At 45.6% G+C, this 18,284-nt stretch overlaps 1 protein-coding gene across 2 annotated transcripts in view; it reads right to left on the bottom strand.

Moving 5' to 3' along the window:
- Positions 1 to 13,543: 13,543 nt before the first annotated feature.
- LOC119383593 (uncharacterized) overlaps positions 13,544 to 18,284 on the bottom strand; it is a 31,933-nt gene continuing 27,192 nt past the window's right edge. For both annotated transcript variants that reach the window (XM_037651837.2, XM_037651838.2), the window contains exon 9: positions 13,544 to 13,941. In XM_037651837.2, the coding sequence (XP_037507765.1) occupies positions 13,679 to 13,941 (263 nt within the window). In that variant the 3' untranslated portion in view covers positions 13,544 to 13,678. The remainder of the gene's footprint in view (positions 13,942 to 18,284) is intronic.

The raw sequence follows: 18,284 nt of genomic DNA, 5'->3' as shown, positions 1-18,284 counted from the left end.
ATCCCTTCGTAAAATCTCCAGTGCCAATGGGTGGTCCTTGTGTTGCGTCTGTAAGCGAAAAAAATGGCGGCATGTTTCGATTGTTCTCATGACTGGAAAGGGTGCTTGTCGAGTCTCAGCTATGACAAGGCTGCTGGAAGTCGCTCGCGGAACACCTAGGCAGACGCGCAGTCCCCTAGCTAATAGTCATTGAAGTCGCTCCTCTGAAGTGCGGGAAAGGCCGTGTAAGACTGCTGCAGAATATGCAACTTTTTGTCGTATTAACGCATTGTGAACAGCGAGCATGGATGATACAGATCCGCCCCATGATGTCCCAGCAATTCTGCGGAGTATATTCACTAGCATATTCACCTCGTTTTCGAGTTTCTTTATGTGAGGTGCCCATGATAGCTGCCTATCAAGTACTACTCCAAGAAATCGATGCTGTGTCACAGTCATTAGTGGTTCGCCTTCTAAATTGAGATTGAAGTTTTTTAACTTCTTACGGGTGAAGGGCAATACAGCTGTCTTTGCGTGCGACAGAACCATTCCTCTTTCTTTTAAAAAGTTGTTAACAATATTTATGCCGTCTTGCAATGCAATCTGAATCAACCGTACATCCGTGCCAGATGCCCAAATGCACACATCATCTGCATATAAAGAGTATTTCAACCTAGAAGGCAGTCTTTTAGCTAAGTCAGCCATAACACAGTTGAAAAGAAAAGGGCTGAGTACGCTTCCTTGTGGCACTCCCTGTCTGACATCGTGTTCTGCACTCTTTCCTTCGCTCGTCTGAATGAATATTTTGCGACCTGATAAAAATTTAGATATCCACCGCAAAGACCTGCCGGACAGTCCGAGTTCTATGGGTATGTGTCACAGGTTGATTGACTATAGTCGGTGACAAGCTAAGAATAAAAAGTAAACTCTACCGCTGTCCATTTGTGTTATGCGCGTCCAACTACGGCCGCTCTTTACCATGACGCAACGGTTAAGACGAGCCAATGAAAAATGCAACATGGCGCCGTTCGCGACGAGAGGCGAGGTACCGCTGCACCGATACCGAGAACTGTCAATTCGAATTTCCTGAGGTGTTTGTTTCTTCCAGAAGAAGCTGTTTCCTACTGTTATTCGTACGTACCCAGCATCATCCTCGCCGGTCGTCATCCGATGCAGTAGAAGCTTGTGACTGCCGCGTTTGGAGATCACCGAAGCGGCAGCAGCTCGGAGTGTTTTACAACGCTTTAGCGCGTTCCGTCGTTTCGGCAGCTTCAAGTTGCAACACGGCGTGCGTTCCCTCCATCGCTCGGATACACCAAGCATATCACCAGAGGGTCACCACATCGACGATTGTCGTCGCGTTCATTCGTGTGCAGTGAGGTGAAAGTGAAGTCGGAATGTGCGCGTCTGTGTACGATTTACCGCCCGCAAAAGCCATGGCGTTAGCGTTGCCACAAGTGCGTGTGCGTGTGTGTGTGTATTACTTGGAGCTCGCAACGTTGAAATCTTGGTGATCTATTGTGATATGCGCCGTGCCGTGCTCCTATATAAACGACGTATGTACGGACGAAGCGTGAGAGAAAGAAAGCCACCAACGTAGCCCGTTAGCGCAACACATTGCGAAAGTAAACAAACCAGGTGTGGAGAATATGCAGTGGTGTGTGCATTATAAGAAGAGAATTGTGGTCATCTGGTGCGTGTGTGATTTTGTGACGTGTGCCTATTGGCGCAGTTGCGTCGTCTTAACGGAATTCAGTTCCACCGGCTCAGAATGATGTGCTAGGTTGAAGTGCGCGTCGCGCAAGTCTCACGCTCGATGCACGAAGGCCTTGCAATGAGAAACGCCGTGCGAGGTAATCGTTGTCTGCAAACCGTGAAATAATGCGCTTGCTGTGGCACATCGATTGCATGGATCGTGATCGTAACTGAAGTAACGCCGCTAAAACTATTATTGAGTGAAAAAAAAAAAAGCTTTTGTTTTTAATGGCGTTGCATCATACTTCACGATATCATATTTGGAATTCTTGTTTTTGTCTAACGTGAGTTTTTTTTTTGCATTTCGCGTGTATTGTGTGCATTTATCACGCAGAGATAATTTGTTTATATTAAACTCGTGAAGCTCATAGTGCATAGACCCTTTTGTTTAAGCGCTTATCCCTTCTTCTGAAGCCTCACTCCCTCACTATGCTTCACGAACAAATGAAGAGGGGGGAGCCGGAGAGGTGGGGCTTGACAATGCACGAAACGAATGTACTTACTGATTGTGTCCACCGATATTATCTATATAGACATCTATATGTTTTCCTTTTTTTTCTTCGAAGATGCGCGTGTTTTCTCTATGTCCGAGTGTGTATGTGTGGTCTTTTGGCTACTGATTTTTTTCATTTCTACATTTTTTATTGTTTATTTTTTTCCTCGCTCTACCTGCACGGAGGACGATGCTATAAAAGCGCATCGAAGCCTCGTAAATTTTGCCTTGATATCAAAACGTTGACAAATAAACTGTCTTTTGAGAAGCGTATATACTTTTCCTATTTGTCGTATGGCAACCGATCGCAGCCTCAGTGTATATATATATATATATATATATATATATATATATATATATATATATATATATATATATATATGGCAGGGGGGGGGGGCTCTTCCAGTAAACGTGTGCCCCTCTGCTGTCTGGGGCGACAACTGGTATGTAATAAATAAATAGTATAAATAGTGAATTCATTAAAAACTTGAACGTTCAAAGTCTTAAGGGGTAATGGCAGTGCCAGTGCAAGTTGTCGAGGCGAGAAACAATCCCACGTAAAGCTTTTAGTCAACTCCAATTTAGCCGCGTACATCTCCTTGGCGTGAAAGTAACGGTAACGCATGCAATGACCCCCACAATTAAACGCGATGTGTGCTACACGCTTTTATTTCGTTGAAACAAGACGTCAAATGAAGCCTTGGCGTTTAGCTCAAACACGATGACAAGCACGGCGACTAGAGACGCAAATGCGGTATTAACGGCAACACAAGAGTCGTAATTCACGAAGGCAATCTCAGATCACTCCGCCATACTTCCCTTTGAGTCACAGTTGCCATAGTTACAGCAGACAGTGAAGAAAACTGGCGGCGAAAGTTTCGCAAAAAAAAAAATTAGAAACGACCTTGTTAAATGCGATTAATGTCTGTGTTTCTTTCTTTGAAACCATAAAATAACGATTCCTTTATTTTAAGTTTTATGTTAAATCTGGCATTTTTTGTTTTAATACCAAAATAGGTGCTGCTCAGAAACATCACCTTTGAGATGTACGTTACTTCTTCGTATAGACTCCGAGATGACCGTGGCGGGGGGTGCGATTTAAATAACAGCTATATTGTTATGCTGACGCTGAACTCCGTGCCTTCACAGTTTATTTTATCTAGCTTTGCTTTCTTTATTTCAGTATCAGTGCAGTATTGCAAAATAAGGTTTATATGCGTGAAAATTATTGCCATTGTTTAGGAACTACTTCGTTTGTAGCGCGGAGGCATGCAAAATATGAGCAATGCGGCCTCGTGGGCGGAGCTTATATTTATTCTTAGGCTGTCACCGACTATAGTTGGGTCGCATATGCATGTATGTCGTGATCGAGTCTAGCTACACGGATACGAAGCCTGCGGTTGTGACGGTGTCTTTTCCAGCGTTTTAATAGCGATTCCTTCGCTTCCCACATGTGGAATAGTTTGGCATCAACTGTTCGGAACGGGGTATCAAATGGCATAGTTCTTGTGTGTTTGTCAACGTCTGCTTGGAGTTGGAAGTTTTGTTCTGTCAGGCGAGCGGACCTTAACCACATTATGTGGCAATGCAAATGTCACTCCCCTCCCCAGAGCCTTCGTAAACAATTAAGTAGTCAGGAGCTGTGGGAGGCTGCCATGCGCAGCTACAACCCCGCATTTCAGGAGGCTATCCTGAGGTGGGCTGAGGTGGTAGAGGAGGCCTACCGCGAGTAGGATCCCTCGCCTTCATCTCGCAGCCCCTTTCCCTTAAGATGGGATAAATAAAGTTATTTCTCTCTCTCTCACAGGTGATTGAAAGTTGTTATCTTCCCAGGAACGGCAAGAACAGACATTGGTAATGTAAAAGCGATAGCGTAAAAAAAAAAAAAAAACCGACATCGGCAGCGTTGACCCGACGAATGCAAAGAATAAAAATTAGAATCCCAGCAGGAGTCGAACCAAGTATTCTGCTTGGCAGTCAGGTATTCTACCACAGAGCCACGCCACGTCTTGAAAATGCTTAAGAAAAAGACCCTATGCAGGTGTAATGTCGGTGCAGCGTCAATTGTGGTTGAGGCGCTGGCTATCTAATTTTATAACAAAGCAATTAACATTACATATATACTCCCATGATACAGGCGTAATGCCGGGTTAACGTCAATTGTGGTTCCAGTCTTGGTTGCGCTTTCGTAGAAGTCTAATAAACATTACATTTGAATTCCTATGATTGAGAATGTTACGTATGATATTCACATCACCGCACCGTAAAGTGTATTTCGTTTCGATAATAGCCACGTCTGTGCTCTAAAGTTAGTGCCTACGCTACGTGAGGCCACAAGTTACCCTTTCAACGACGTGCCTGGTAAGGTCACCATGTGCTCACAACTACTACGCTTACAAAAACACGTCGATCCACCTCGTAATGATTGGATCAAAGCCAAAAAAAAAAAACGCAGCATAGACAATCACAGAAATGCAGCATAGCTGATTGCTTTGCATGAAACCGACTTCCCACAAAAGCGTGGTATCTGCCGAATTTTTTGCGCTGTGTACCTTCAGTATGAATAACCAACTAACCCAGTCAGCTACTTTAACAAACTATACAAGGCCATGCCATTCTTTATCGTCTCCCCTCCGCCTTTCCTTCCTCCTCATTCTCACCTCCCTGTGCCAGCCCCTAGCTATACTATACCCTGCATGGCTAAGCTATGCTAGGAGCTGCTTCTCACATACCCGCCTTTTGTGGAGCATACCCGCCAAGTTTTGCGCGGACGACACACGGCGCTACTCCAAGAGCTCCGCTGTTCACAACTCAACTCTCTGCCCTTACGGCACAGAAACCTTTTCTTTGCCACTATTTATTTTTGTTCTTTCTCTCTGCTATTCCGCCACCAATCTTCTAAACCGTCGCTTTCTACTATCGAGGACGTGTTTACCTTTCAATTGTTTTTCCTAAAACCCAAGCCTGCAGGTAGGCTCGTGCCAAAACATACACCCGGGTGGATGTCTCCACATCATAGATCGACAGAAAAAGTGGAGTCCGACTCACTCAAGTAGATCTCGCGCTTAGGGCTCGCTCAGACTCAGATTCACTAAAATTTTGCACAACCGGAACCAGACTCGCTAAAATTTTACTCAACCGGACTCAAACTCTCCAAAATATTACTCACCGCCACTCACTCAGACTCACGGCTCGATGACAGTCGTCGACGAGTACTTCGACTCATGAGTTAGTTTGCCGACCTGTGCTCCATCAGTTAGAGCACGTTCCGTCGTTTCTTTAGCTTGCTTGCTTGATCCTTTAATTTTGGCTCCTACCCACCATGGGGTTAGGCTAGGTCTAACTGTCCCCACGTGGGAGCGGCCCGCGGTGTCACCCTAAGGGGTGGCACTTCTACGGATCTTTAAATAAAGTTCTCCGTACCGTATACCCATCCTGGGGGATTGGCCACAAAACCGGAAATTATAAGGGAGGGGGGGGGGCATTTAGAATTTAGGCGAAGGAAAAGGAATTCATCGGTCGTCTAGGGTACATAGAAAATTGAAGAAGGATTATTTTATGTTCCAATAAAAATAATAATAGAACAATATGGAATTCAATCACTGAGAAGCCCGAAGTACAAAATTTTGAGTTGGAATAAATTAACAAGTGTCACGAAGAAATTCGCAGACGGCGCAGAAATTCGCAGAGGACTCGGAAGGAAAAGCTGATGTGAGAGATCTACATACGGACAGCGAATCTTAACTGCAACAACTGCCGAATCATTTACTGAAAGTTTTCGAAGGGCTAAAAGAATTGCTAAGAGCTCTGCATCGAATATGGGAGTATAATCCTGGAGATTCAATGAGAATGACCGAGATAAAGCCTCTGAGAAAATGCCTACTCCCGCTTTCTCTTCCCTCATGGATGCATCAACAGCAATTACGTTAACGATTCCCACCTGAAGTAAATGGTCCTCTAACAAGCCTATTAGATATCTAGAAGGTAGAAGTTTTGCGTTAGATGGGAATATATCATCAAATTCAATTTTTGTTTTGGCCAATGAGTTATCATTTGAAACGATGTCGCGTATGAACCCTAGCCGATCTTGCACAAACAGAACTTGAGGCTTATGTACCCGAGACCAAGGCTCATTAAATCATGTTCTCGATTCAGAAATTAATACAAACTGTAATCGTCTAAGATGTGTAAATTTTTAAATATATTTTGACGGTAAGAATGCGGAATCTGAAAGCTAGAATAGGGTTTCGGGCTTCTTGAAATAAAACACTGTTCGTAGTAAATTTCGGTACCCCTAGACAACTACGAAGAGCGTTTAGCTCTAAAGGAATCAGGGGATTAATTTTGTATGCTGCCCCCCCCCCCCCTCGAGAATAAAACGCAACCAAATTCGAGAATCGGATGAACATACATACGGTAAATCATAATTAGATTGTCCCTGCGTAGGCCAGTAGGGTGTCGACCAAGTTTACGAATCACTCCAACAACGCGAGTTGCCTTATATTTAATATGCTCAGTGTGGTTTCGCTAGCTGTTTCTCATCATAAAACAGACCTAAATATTTAAAGCAGTCAGTTTGAGGAATTACTTCTTGTAGATACCGAGGTGAAATGGTAGTTGGAGCATTCAAAGGAAAAACAATCACGGAACTTTTGCTAACGCTTAGGGTCATTCGAATATGTTCAAACCATTATTCTAAAATTACTAAATATATGATTGTTTCCACACAGCATGTACATTTTCCTTCTTCTTTACTGAATGTCGCTTTATAACTACGCGTTCTAAGGCAACCCGACCTCGATTCAACAGTAAAGCGCTTCTCGTTGAATTGTCATAAGGTGCCTCCCTCCTTATTTCGTCTTTGCCGTTTCGGTACTTACTCAGGGTCATTTTTTTCTATCGCTGCTATCCAATAAATCCTCTCCGCCTCACTGACTTTTCGCTTAACGTCCTTTTTTGAATATCGCTTACACTGACAGCCGTATACCTGTTGGCGAGTCTCCTAGTTCTTTTCATCGACTGTGAGTCAAAGAATTCCCATACAAATACTGGAACACCTTTTCTGCCAATCTACTGTTCTTTATATTCCTTAGCCTCTCTTCGAACCTAATTGTGCTCTAATCTTCTCTCATCACAAAATTTGTACACCCCATATCGCCCTTTACAGCCTCATTTGTTGTCTTCCTGTGAATGCCCAACGCGACGAGTCCCACAGCTCCTTTGATTCACGTCCAGTCCTGATTGCAGCTCTGCCCTCATGCACACCACTGCGTTCCCAAAAGTAAGCCCCGGAACCATTACACCTTTCCACAGGCCTCGAAGCACCTCGTACTAGAGCACTGCACGGGCCCGGGCTTGAGGCTGCGGGCCGGGCCGGACTCGGACCCGCTCATTAAAAGGCGTAAGTCGGGCTTTCGAGCACACGCGAACGTTATGCACTGCGTGGTCTAAGGTATACTGTGCCAAGCTGAAGTGACACGTGCAAAGAGCTGGCTCTTAGTAAAGCTTAGCAATAAAAATAGAAAAACAGTTGAAGTGCTATTTTTTTAGGGGCGAAGCTCCTTAAGGCGGCACCAGTTCGTCCCTCGTAGTCGTAGTAGTCGTAGTGCATAACCAGTCTTACGCTTTGACCTCCAAGGTGGTGCCGGTGGGAGATTTTTCCTATGCGTTGTTGAACAATAAAAAATTCGCAGCGTGCGCGTTAACTAAAAGCCAAATTCTTCTGTCTCTCATTCCCCATTAGCAGCCATTGGCATGTTCCAGTAGGAAACGTTAGTAGAAGTAGAAGTGTAAGTGTTAGCTAAAAGCCGACTTCTTCTGTCTCTCATTCCCATTAGGAGCCATTGTTTACCTCCAAGGTAGTGCCTGGTGAGATTTCTCCTGTGCGTGATTAAACAATAAAAATTTTGTTCAAAACGCTGTTGATTGATGAAATAAACCAACGAAAGACGCCAGATGTTTTCTAAAAGCAAAACGAAAGAACGCCAGATGTTTCTAAAGCAAAACGAAAAGACGCCAGCTGCTTAACGAAAGACGCCAGATGTTTTCTAAAGCAATGGTTTTCTAAACAATGAAAATTCACAGCGTACATGTAAAATTAAAGTGAGCTGCAAGTCGTCATAACTCATCGACCCTTTAGTATAAACGCGCCCGATCTCACGTCGGTGATGATGTACTGGGCAGAATTCACGGAAGATTCACGGTTTACCGATGAACCTCCGCAGCTTCGCCCACTCATCATCATTCACTCCGTGGATATGCTGTGATTTTTTTCACCAGTATAGATATAGATTGGCACTGTATATTTTCACTAACGTTTCGTCTGCGGGACCAGACTTTGTCAAAATAACAAGTACATCGTGGTGGGTTTCCTTATAAACACGCCAGATATATATATATATATATATATATATATATATATATATATATATATATATATATATATATATATATATATATATATATATATATATTAACAGCACTAACAATGGGCCAGATCACGGTTGTTCCCATGGGAGGAATAAAGATTTAGGTCTTTTATTCGAGGTTGACACATACGGTACATTTCATTTATATTCCTTGGTATTACGTGCCAAAACCACGATATGATTACGAGGCACGTCGTAGTGGCACCGGATCAATTTCGACCACCTCGAGTTCTCTAACGTGCACCTAAAGGTAAGTATATACACGGGTGTTCTTGCATTTCGCCCCCATCAAATTGCGGCCGCCGTGGCCGCGGGAATCGCACCCGTGTCCTAGGACTTAACAGCGAAACAGCTTAAGCGCTGAGCTACCACCGCGGGCAAAGCAACATTTCGGTGCATGTACACACCATATTTTCCGTGCGATCGCCCGCTACAAAGCGCACGGCATCATTAATAATCATCATCAACAACTAATATCCTCTAGCGGGCCCGGGTCGGACCTGGTCATGAACAAGCGCGCCCTGGATTAGTTTAGTAATGAACGCCGGGCCCAGGCCGGGCCCGGGCCGGGCCCGGGCGTGGAACGACGGGCGCGGGCCGGGCTTAGAACCAATAGAGTCACTGTATATGCTACCTTTAGGTAGCAGAGTAGCGCATAGGTCCGGCTAGCAACCACAGCTATGCGGTGAAGTCGCACTCCATTTTTGCAGGCGACATGCCTACCGCGTCGCCGATAAACATGTCTGGCGTGTCGAAGGCAGGCGATAAACATTGGCTGTCGATGACTAGAGTTAATTGTGTGAGCTGCAGCGGCGGCGTCGAGAAATACAAAAATTGGCCCGAGCGTCAGCTTCTCCGCTATGCATGGTTGCTAGCGGCGTTGGAAAACAGATGCGCAACTCTGCTACCTAAAGGTAGCGTATACAGTAACTCTAAGAACCAAGGGTCCGGGCCGGGCTCGGGCTGGGTTCGGTCATGTACGCCCGGGCGGGGCCGGGCCCGCGCTTGGAACCACGGGCCCGGGCTGGGCTCGGGCTTCATAAAGCGGGCCCGGGCCGTAAAATCCGGCCCGTGCAATGCTCTACGGCTCGTACCTATTGTATCCCCACAACACTCTGTGCTTCATTATTGCAGCATTCCGCTTTCCTTTTGCTGCCATGGCTTTTTCCTGTACCTCCATGTGTCTATCCCACTCATTTATCCATACTCCACTCTAAGACAAAATCGAGTATTTGGGGAGTATTTCTGCCACACAACAATAACCGTCATCTGGCTTGCTCGCGTTTCCTTTCTTGAAAACCCAGCTCTCGTCACTTTCCTGTCAAGAATGCGATGTCACGCTGATAACGCGCGCGCCGTTCGTGACCGGGAAGTGCCGCGACCGCGGTGACAATGCGAGGAAAGCACGCGAGGTGGATGACGATTGTTGTTGTGTGGCAGAAACACTCCCAAAATACTCGATTTTGTCATACCCTCGGTATTTCCTGGCCCCGTACTGACACCGCTTGCTCATTGGGATCATTGAATACCACCAATCAGTGATGCTACCGAGGACTTCTGATTTGGAGCAATTTTTGGAGCAACAAAATTTTCATTTTCGAGCACTTTGGAGCAGCAAGAATTTCCATCTTGGAGCACTTTGGAGCAGGTAATTTTGCATCTGGGAGCACTCTGGAGCAGCTAATTTCACATCCTGGAGTACGATGGAGAGGCAAGTTGTATTTACATTCAAGCACCTGAATAATTATTATGGGGCTTTTATGAAGAGCTAGAAATATTTCAATTCATTGCAAATTCGATATTGTTCCATATACCTATTCTTAGCGTTCCCAGATTTCATTTCGCGATGTCCAACAGAAGTTGCAGGCATTTTAGCGGCACGGTACACGTGTAGTTATTACTGAGCATTCCTTTATTTACGTGCCATGCGACGCTTGAAACGAGCTACCAGCAGCGTTTCTAGAACAGACGATGTCCGCCGATGAATCACCGCCACACTTTCTCGCTACCGATTGGCCTAGACGTCACGAGCCTCTGCGGACAGCGCGTTTTGCCGTCGAGCTGACTAGCACAACAGAAGCTGCGTCGGCACCGTGCATGGCATCGTGGCTTACTCGGGACGCACGCGCGAGCGCTTTTTATTCAGTGGAACAATTTTTGGCCCGTGGTTAATGAGAACTAACAGAAAATTTTCTTGGCATTATTGTGTTTGTTCCCATTATATTGTTTCTAACAAAGAAAAACGAGCCCTTAAATGTCATATTCTTTCCTTGGTCCGTGGTTGTGACTTTAGGCGGCCCCAAGATCAAGCTGCACATGTTTTGACGCGCCGGCGTTGTGACTACCGGTGATAGACGACCCCAAGCCCGATACTCTGGCGCAGTTTGGCGCAATTTCCGTCGATATGATCAGAATGGCACAGTAAATCCATTTTGGAGCACTTTGGCGCAGGAGTGGAATCACTGACCAATGCACATTTTATTACACTAAATCCTAGCCCTCGAGCTTCACATTCCCTTCCGCATATATCCGGCAGTCCGCAAACAAGGATACCGTAAGCATAAAATAAGCTTGAAAGCTGCTGCTCTATCATCATGACCCCCCCCCCCCCCCCAATCCCTCCCCCCAATCATCCGAGGCGGGTGCCAAGTATGCCCCATACCTTTACTCAGCCGGACCTGTTATTAATGCTTAGTGTTATGGCGACGCAGGTTCTTGACCATAATGGCTGCTGAGGACACCTGAAGTTGCATTCCAAGAACTGTTTACTTTCCACCCTAACTCCGCAAAGCGAGATGACCGTAGGTAGGTGTTGTGAGAAGTACGTCGTAGCTTCATTTTGATTTCTGCATTTATTGCGAAGCTCGTTTTCTTTCGGACTACCAACGTGGGAGAGGGGGGGGAAGGGGCGCTGCGGTGAAACTCTGCCCTCCCCCCTAACCCCCCGATGGACAACAGTGAGTCCGTCTATGTACACCACAGCAATACTCTTCGTTCGACGATTTTTCGTCACTTCGTATTCCTGTTGTGTTTGGCTTTACATTATATGCCGACATCAGGGGCGTAGCCAGAAATTACCGGAGGTTCGAACCCCACCCCTGGCTACACCAGTGGCTGAGATGACATTCAACAAAGTAAATTATAATTATAAATATTTTCGGTGTCCTTAGCTGCGCTTAAAGGGGCCCTGCAACACTTTTCCAAGTAGCGATGGAATTGCTTCAGGAAAGGAACTTATTGCCTCACGAATCGAACGCCGCAAAAATTTTTACGATCCGTCCAGTACGAGCGGAGTTAAAGATTTGTCGCACGCTGTAATTGCTTCTTCTCTTCTCTCGCCCCGACGAAAGCACTGGAAGCTAAGCAAGGGGGGGGGGGGGTGGTACGGGGGATGGTACGGGGGAAGGTACGTCACGCGCGCCCCCTGACCTTGAGCATATTTTTCTTTTTTCATCTTCGAACGCGTGGCTAGGGTGGCGTGGCGCATAGAGTTTCCTACAATACTTACTAGAGGGAACTCTGGTGCTAGTGTCTATGGGAGCTGCAACGCATGACGCTTCAGCCAGCATGGGAATGATGGGTAGTGCACAAATTTGTCTAAAACTTCGTACTTTCGGCTCCGTTTGGCTCCGCGTCGGCTGCATCCGCTTTGTCGCAAAACGAAGTTCAGCAAAAGTCAGCAGTTTCACTTAGCCACTTTAACTTCTTTAGGCTTAGCGATTCAAACCTGGTCACGAAGTTCGCAACGGTCTATTCTTTTATCCGAAACAAACGCCAAAACACAGCAATAAACAAAGCCACAAGTACGTTTGAAGCCGCAAGCACGAAGACTAGACAAATTTGTGTACTACCCATCATTCCCATGGTAGCTGAACGATCGCAGCGCCAGAGTACCCTCTAGTTAATTTTTAGGAAACTCTATGGCGTGGCGTACTTTCAGTGCGATCACTCGCGCGCGCGCAGGCGAGTGGCGGCCGCAGTAACTACCGAGCGCGCCATGTTTAAATCAGCCAATGACGTGGAACCTGCCTGTGGCGCCGTAAGCGTCATTTTTTTTTGTCGAGAGAAGAGGAAGCGCTATTTAGCTGACTTCGAGAATTTATTGTAAATCCCAGCCCACGTGCTACGCTATATAATGTCTGGCTCGCGTCTTATCGGGAGCCTCGACTACCGATCGGCAGCGTTTTCTGACCATGCTGAAAAAGTGTTGCAGGGCCCATTTAGGAGACGTAATGCCGATATCTGGGTTAACTTCCTGTGGTGGCAGCAGCTCTGCGAGGAATGTACAGTTTCGGTTAACTTTGAGGACCGTTTGTGTAAACTTATGGACTGTGTGAACGTGCACAGTCCACTGGGACCTGGATGTTGACCGTTGTCCACCTCCATTGCATGCGAACGGAACGACGGTAAGCGCGAACACTTCTCTCTTCTACGGGATTCGGCCAGGCGACCGGGCGTCAGCACAAGCGAGCGCCGAACGAGGAGGAAGTATAGGAGGGCATGATGACAGCGCTGTCAACAGAGCGGATAAGATAAAGAAGTGCATGCTACGCGCGGGCGCAGCGAGTGTCATCACTCTTTCCCTTATCCTCAACTGAGACGAAGGGTGGAGTACACTACTGCAGCAGCTATGAACTCCTCTGAGACGAGACCCATAAAATCTAATCACTAAAACGACCCAAGAACACAAGCACACACGAAGCATAAATATATTTTAAGTAACACAAGAAAGAAATTGGTCAGTAAGTGGTGTAAACGTGGGTAATTTTTTTTTTACATAAATAATATATGTACATGTGCTTTCAATATACAACGTAATAAAAACCACCGATAACGGTATTGCACTTCTGTACAACTCTGTACAACTACAAAATATAAAAATCTGAGCATTTCGTTAGGGTTAGAGGTGTAAACGAATGTAACATGCGCGACTGTACAACGCGAACAGTATATAGATATAGTATATGTATATAAACTGTATTCCTAATGAACGCCCATCCAGAGAACCAGTGGAGCACAGACTTCAAGGCGTCGAGGCTGCGGCAGTCGATGCGTAGAAGGCGCTGCCACCGTGGGACAAAGATGAGGAGGACGCGGCATTGGAAGAAATGCACTGGTCGTTGACGGCCAGCTCGGCGTCATCCAGACAGGGAACCATAGGGCAGTTAGTGCCACTGCCGCTGGTCGTCGTGGTGTTGGTGGTGCTGGTCTGCACGCCCATGTCTTGCTTGGCCTGCTGCTGTTGTTGATGCTGATGCTGCTGCAACTGTTGCACGTGGTCGAGGGCTGCGGAACGGAAGAAACGAAATCATGTCGCCGTTGTCTTGATCTTGGTTACCTATAAAGAGCTTTGGTCTCTCTCGTCACTACGCCAATAACGCCTTAACTGCAGACAACAGTTACCGCGCCCCTTCCTTACGAGAGGAGGACGAAAGGAAGGAAAGCCAGGGAGGTCGACCAGATGCGCATCCGGTTCACTACCCTACACTGGGGGGTGATTAAGTGATAAAAAAAGAAGAGGCAAGAAATTACTATGGTGTCCATGTGCGCCTGTTCATTACACGCCAAATCATTCAGGATAACACACACATACACACAGGCGACTGTAGACCAACACATATCCGGGTAAAAAACACACATGCCGTGTATCCTCCACACTGACTACCGATGAAAAGTTTGCGCATCACCTTGTACTATTTGTCATTATTGTTATTAACATAAAAACATAGACATAAACACGTATACAAAGGACAAAGAGGAAACATGCATGTTGGACGACAACTGCCGCCGAGAGGGGTAATATATCCATACCGAGCACTCTCAGAATACATCATGTACCCTACCGATGCTAGCGTTGCACGTCACCTTGTACAATAAGCCATTATTATTATTATTATTATTATTATTATTATTATTATTATTATTACAAAGCTCTGTATGGCTAGGCGGAACCAAAATTCGTCCGCCCAATGTAACGCAAAAGTTCATAGCGCTATGTGGCACATAAATTAAGCAAGCCATGGACGCTATACTCACCACTGGTCCACTAAAAATGAAGGGAACAACCGGGCGGTAAACACTGATTAGGATTTCTGGAAACACGTAAGCAATAATTGAGAAACACTGAGGGATTCGTCGGGATAAACCCTGGGATAAACACCGCGGGCCGCACGTTTCACTTTCGTGCGTTAACCATCTGTACGAAGCGCTTGAGCGGTGATTTTTTAAATGCGAAGCATTTCTTAGCGAACCTCAGGCACTTTGGCCGTATCTATCTATCTATCTATCTATCTATCTATCTATCTATCTATCTATCTATCTATCTATCTATCTATCTATCTATCTATCTATCTATCTATCTATCTATCTATCTATCTATCTATCTATCTATCTATCTATCTATCTATCTATCTATCTATCTATCTATCTATCTATCTATCTATCTATCTATCTATCTATCTATCTATCTATCTATCTATCTATCTATCTATCTATCTATCTATCTATCTATCTATCTATCTATCTATCTATCTATCTATCTATCTATCTATCTATCTATCTATCTATCTATCTATCTATCTATCTATCTATCTATCTATCTATCTATCTATCTATCTATCTATCTATCTATCTATCTATCTATCTATCTATCTATCTATCTATCTATCTATCTATCTATCTATCTATCTATCTATCTATCTATCTATCTATCTATCTATCTATCTATCTATCTATCTATCTATCTATCTATCTATCTATCTATCTATCTCTATCTATCTATCTATCTATCTATCTATCTATCTATCTATCTATCTATCTATCTATCTATCTATCTATCTATCTATCTATCTATCTATCTATCTATCTATCTATCTATCTATCTATCTATCTATCTATCTATCTATCTATCTATCTATCTATCTATCTATCTATCTAGCCGCCTACGTCTGGGCGCTCTCCAGGTCGTCTCCCTAACTTGTAATATACCAAAATTTGCACAGCAGGGGATCAGTGTATGACGAACACGATTCACTGATCATGACATGAATAACGCAAAATACCTGTCGAGTTCGTCATGAAACCCTTTCTCTCAGTCACGTGTGGCACATACCCGTAAACCAGAGTTATTGTTACGCGGGTATGTGCCACAGGTGATACAGAGTACAACACAGTAACCGCGAACACACACTTTGACACGCAAGGAATGTGATAATCATACGATATCATATGAGAGACGCCGTAGCGAAGAGTTCCGGAAATTTTGACCATCGGGTATTTTTTAACGTGTACCGAGATCGCACAGAACACGGGCATCTAGCATTTTGCCTTCATCGAAATGCGACCGCCGCGGCAGGGATCGAACCCGCGACCTTCGGGTCTGCAGCCGAGCACCTTAACCGCTACACCACCGTGGCGGACGCAAGGAAAGTGAAGAAACTGAAGACAGAACACCCCTGGAAGACGCTCAACTACCATCCACTCGTCCACGTAGTCCACAACGTGGACCACGTGGATTACGCATAAACCGGCGTCAATGCTTCTTACAATAAATCTGCTGAGAGAACCAGGCCTCTCATCACTACCGGTGACTTCAATATTGATTTATCAAGACCCAACAACGCTCTGTCCTTATACTACGTGAAAGACGGATTGGATGTGGAGAGGGCATCAAAAGACCTCGCTGCCACGTCCACGACAAGAGGCATCATAGATCATTTCATCGTAGAGGCATCCAGGATTTCCACCAGCTGCACTATACCTCGCCCTTCACTACACTAGCTTAGACTCCTCATAGCCGTGATCACGAAAGTACCGATTAACAGGTCCGGTCCAGCTGGTGGTGCTCACTGGTCATGGTGATGATGATCTTGTTCAAGAACTGTCAAGAAACCCTTCTACACATACACACGGGTTAGTGAAGCGTGCCTGCATTCTCCGTCAGAACGGACAAGTATAAGCATTAAAACTGTAACTGACTGTAACCATAGGCGTGAGCACAGAAGGAGCAGGGGGGCGGTCGCCCCCCCCCCTAATCACCCATGGGGGGGGGGCGCAAAATCTGCCTCGTACATTGACTTAGTAAGGGGGGGCACTGCGATGAACCTTCGCCCCCCCCCCCCCTGATGGGAAACGCTGCGCACGCCTATGACTAACGTACGTGCAGTGCGCCTGCGTGTGCCACTCGGCGGAGTATATATCTAGGGAAACTTTCCTGAATGCAGCTTAGTTGCGAGTAGTAACGCCTGTTCTGTGCATCTGTGTTCCTTCTCTGTCCTGTTCGGATTCGCGCTATCCAGTATTGAAGAATATAACACTACATATCATGAAAGTACTAGGAAGCTCTTCTAAACTACATATCAGCTTACCGCGTCTGGCGTTGGTAACACCCATGTTGCTGTTGCCATCGTTACGCTACTGTAAACAACTGGTTATATAATAGATATGCGACCCTTCAGCATATGAGTGTGCTTATAGAACTTCCATATTTCTCTAGCGCCATTCCGTAACGTTTCGCTCAACGTGAAAAATTACGCCACAGTCACCATCCCGCGCATGCTTCGCATAATATCGATTCCCATGGTACGTGGGATCTGCCAAATTTTTTCGTATGCAAACATACGCACATAAACATATATACAGACGGCAAAGAGGAAACACAGAGGGAGCAGGCTGACAACTGCCACCGAGAAGGGTACATTGCATGCTTGCTCTTCAGAGGAGCAGGGAATGGTAAAAAAAATATGGAGTATATACAGGGAGCCAGACGTTTCCTTCTTTGCTTAACCTGTAAAATGCAATCACTCGAGTTCTCCAAAGATACCCGAAAGGGGCCCGCAGCATTTTTGAAGACAGAAGACGTTGCCGATCCACAGTCAAGGCTCTCGCAAACACGCAAGTAAAAAATTAAGGTCTGTACTGCGCTCAGCGAGGAGTAATAATAATAATTGATCGGCTTTTACATGCCAAAACCACCACTGATCATGAGACACACCGTAGTGGAGGGCTACAGAAATTTCGGCCACATGGGGTTCTTTAACAAGCACCTAAATCTAAGCACACGGGTGTTCCTTGCTTTGTGTCAAAATCGGACACACAATCACTTGCTCTCTCCACTGCAATGCCGTCCCAACTGCTCAGCAAGCGGAATACCTTGGATGCTCCTTGTCGCGTCATGTATAGGTACCGCGGCAGCCCAAGGGGTGCTTGCACGTGCTGGCGCCGCGCAAGTAGTCTTCTACTGACAACCAAAACCATTACTACAATAATAATAATATCTGGGGTTTAACGTCCCAAAACCACGATATGATTATGAGAGACGCCGTAGTGGAGGGCTCCGGAAATTTCGACCACCTGGGGTTCTTTAACAACCATTACTACAGGCACCACTACTAATACTACAATTTATCACTCCCGGATAAACAGGTTGACTAAGCGAACCGGCAACCTTGACGGCCCTGTGACAAAAGCGAACACAGAAGCTAACGGACATCTCCGCTAGAGTGAGTGAAATGTCTTATAGGGGCGATGGAAGGGTCAGGTACCCAGCAAATTTCACAAAATTGATCCCACACTCACATTCGATGACGTGCACAACTAAAGCAAGCGCTAGCGGCCCACTACACGAAAAC

This window comes from Rhipicephalus sanguineus, chromosome 2 (genome assembly GCF_013339695.2).
Source record: "Rhipicephalus sanguineus isolate Rsan-2018 chromosome 2, BIME_Rsan_1.4, whole genome shotgun sequence".
In the NCBI taxonomy this organism is placed as follows: Eukaryota; Metazoa; Arthropoda; class Arachnida; order Ixodida; family Ixodidae; genus Rhipicephalus; species Rhipicephalus sanguineus.
The sequence above is the reverse complement of the archived record's forward strand: the minus strand, read 5'-3'. Positions and strand labels throughout refer to the sequence as shown.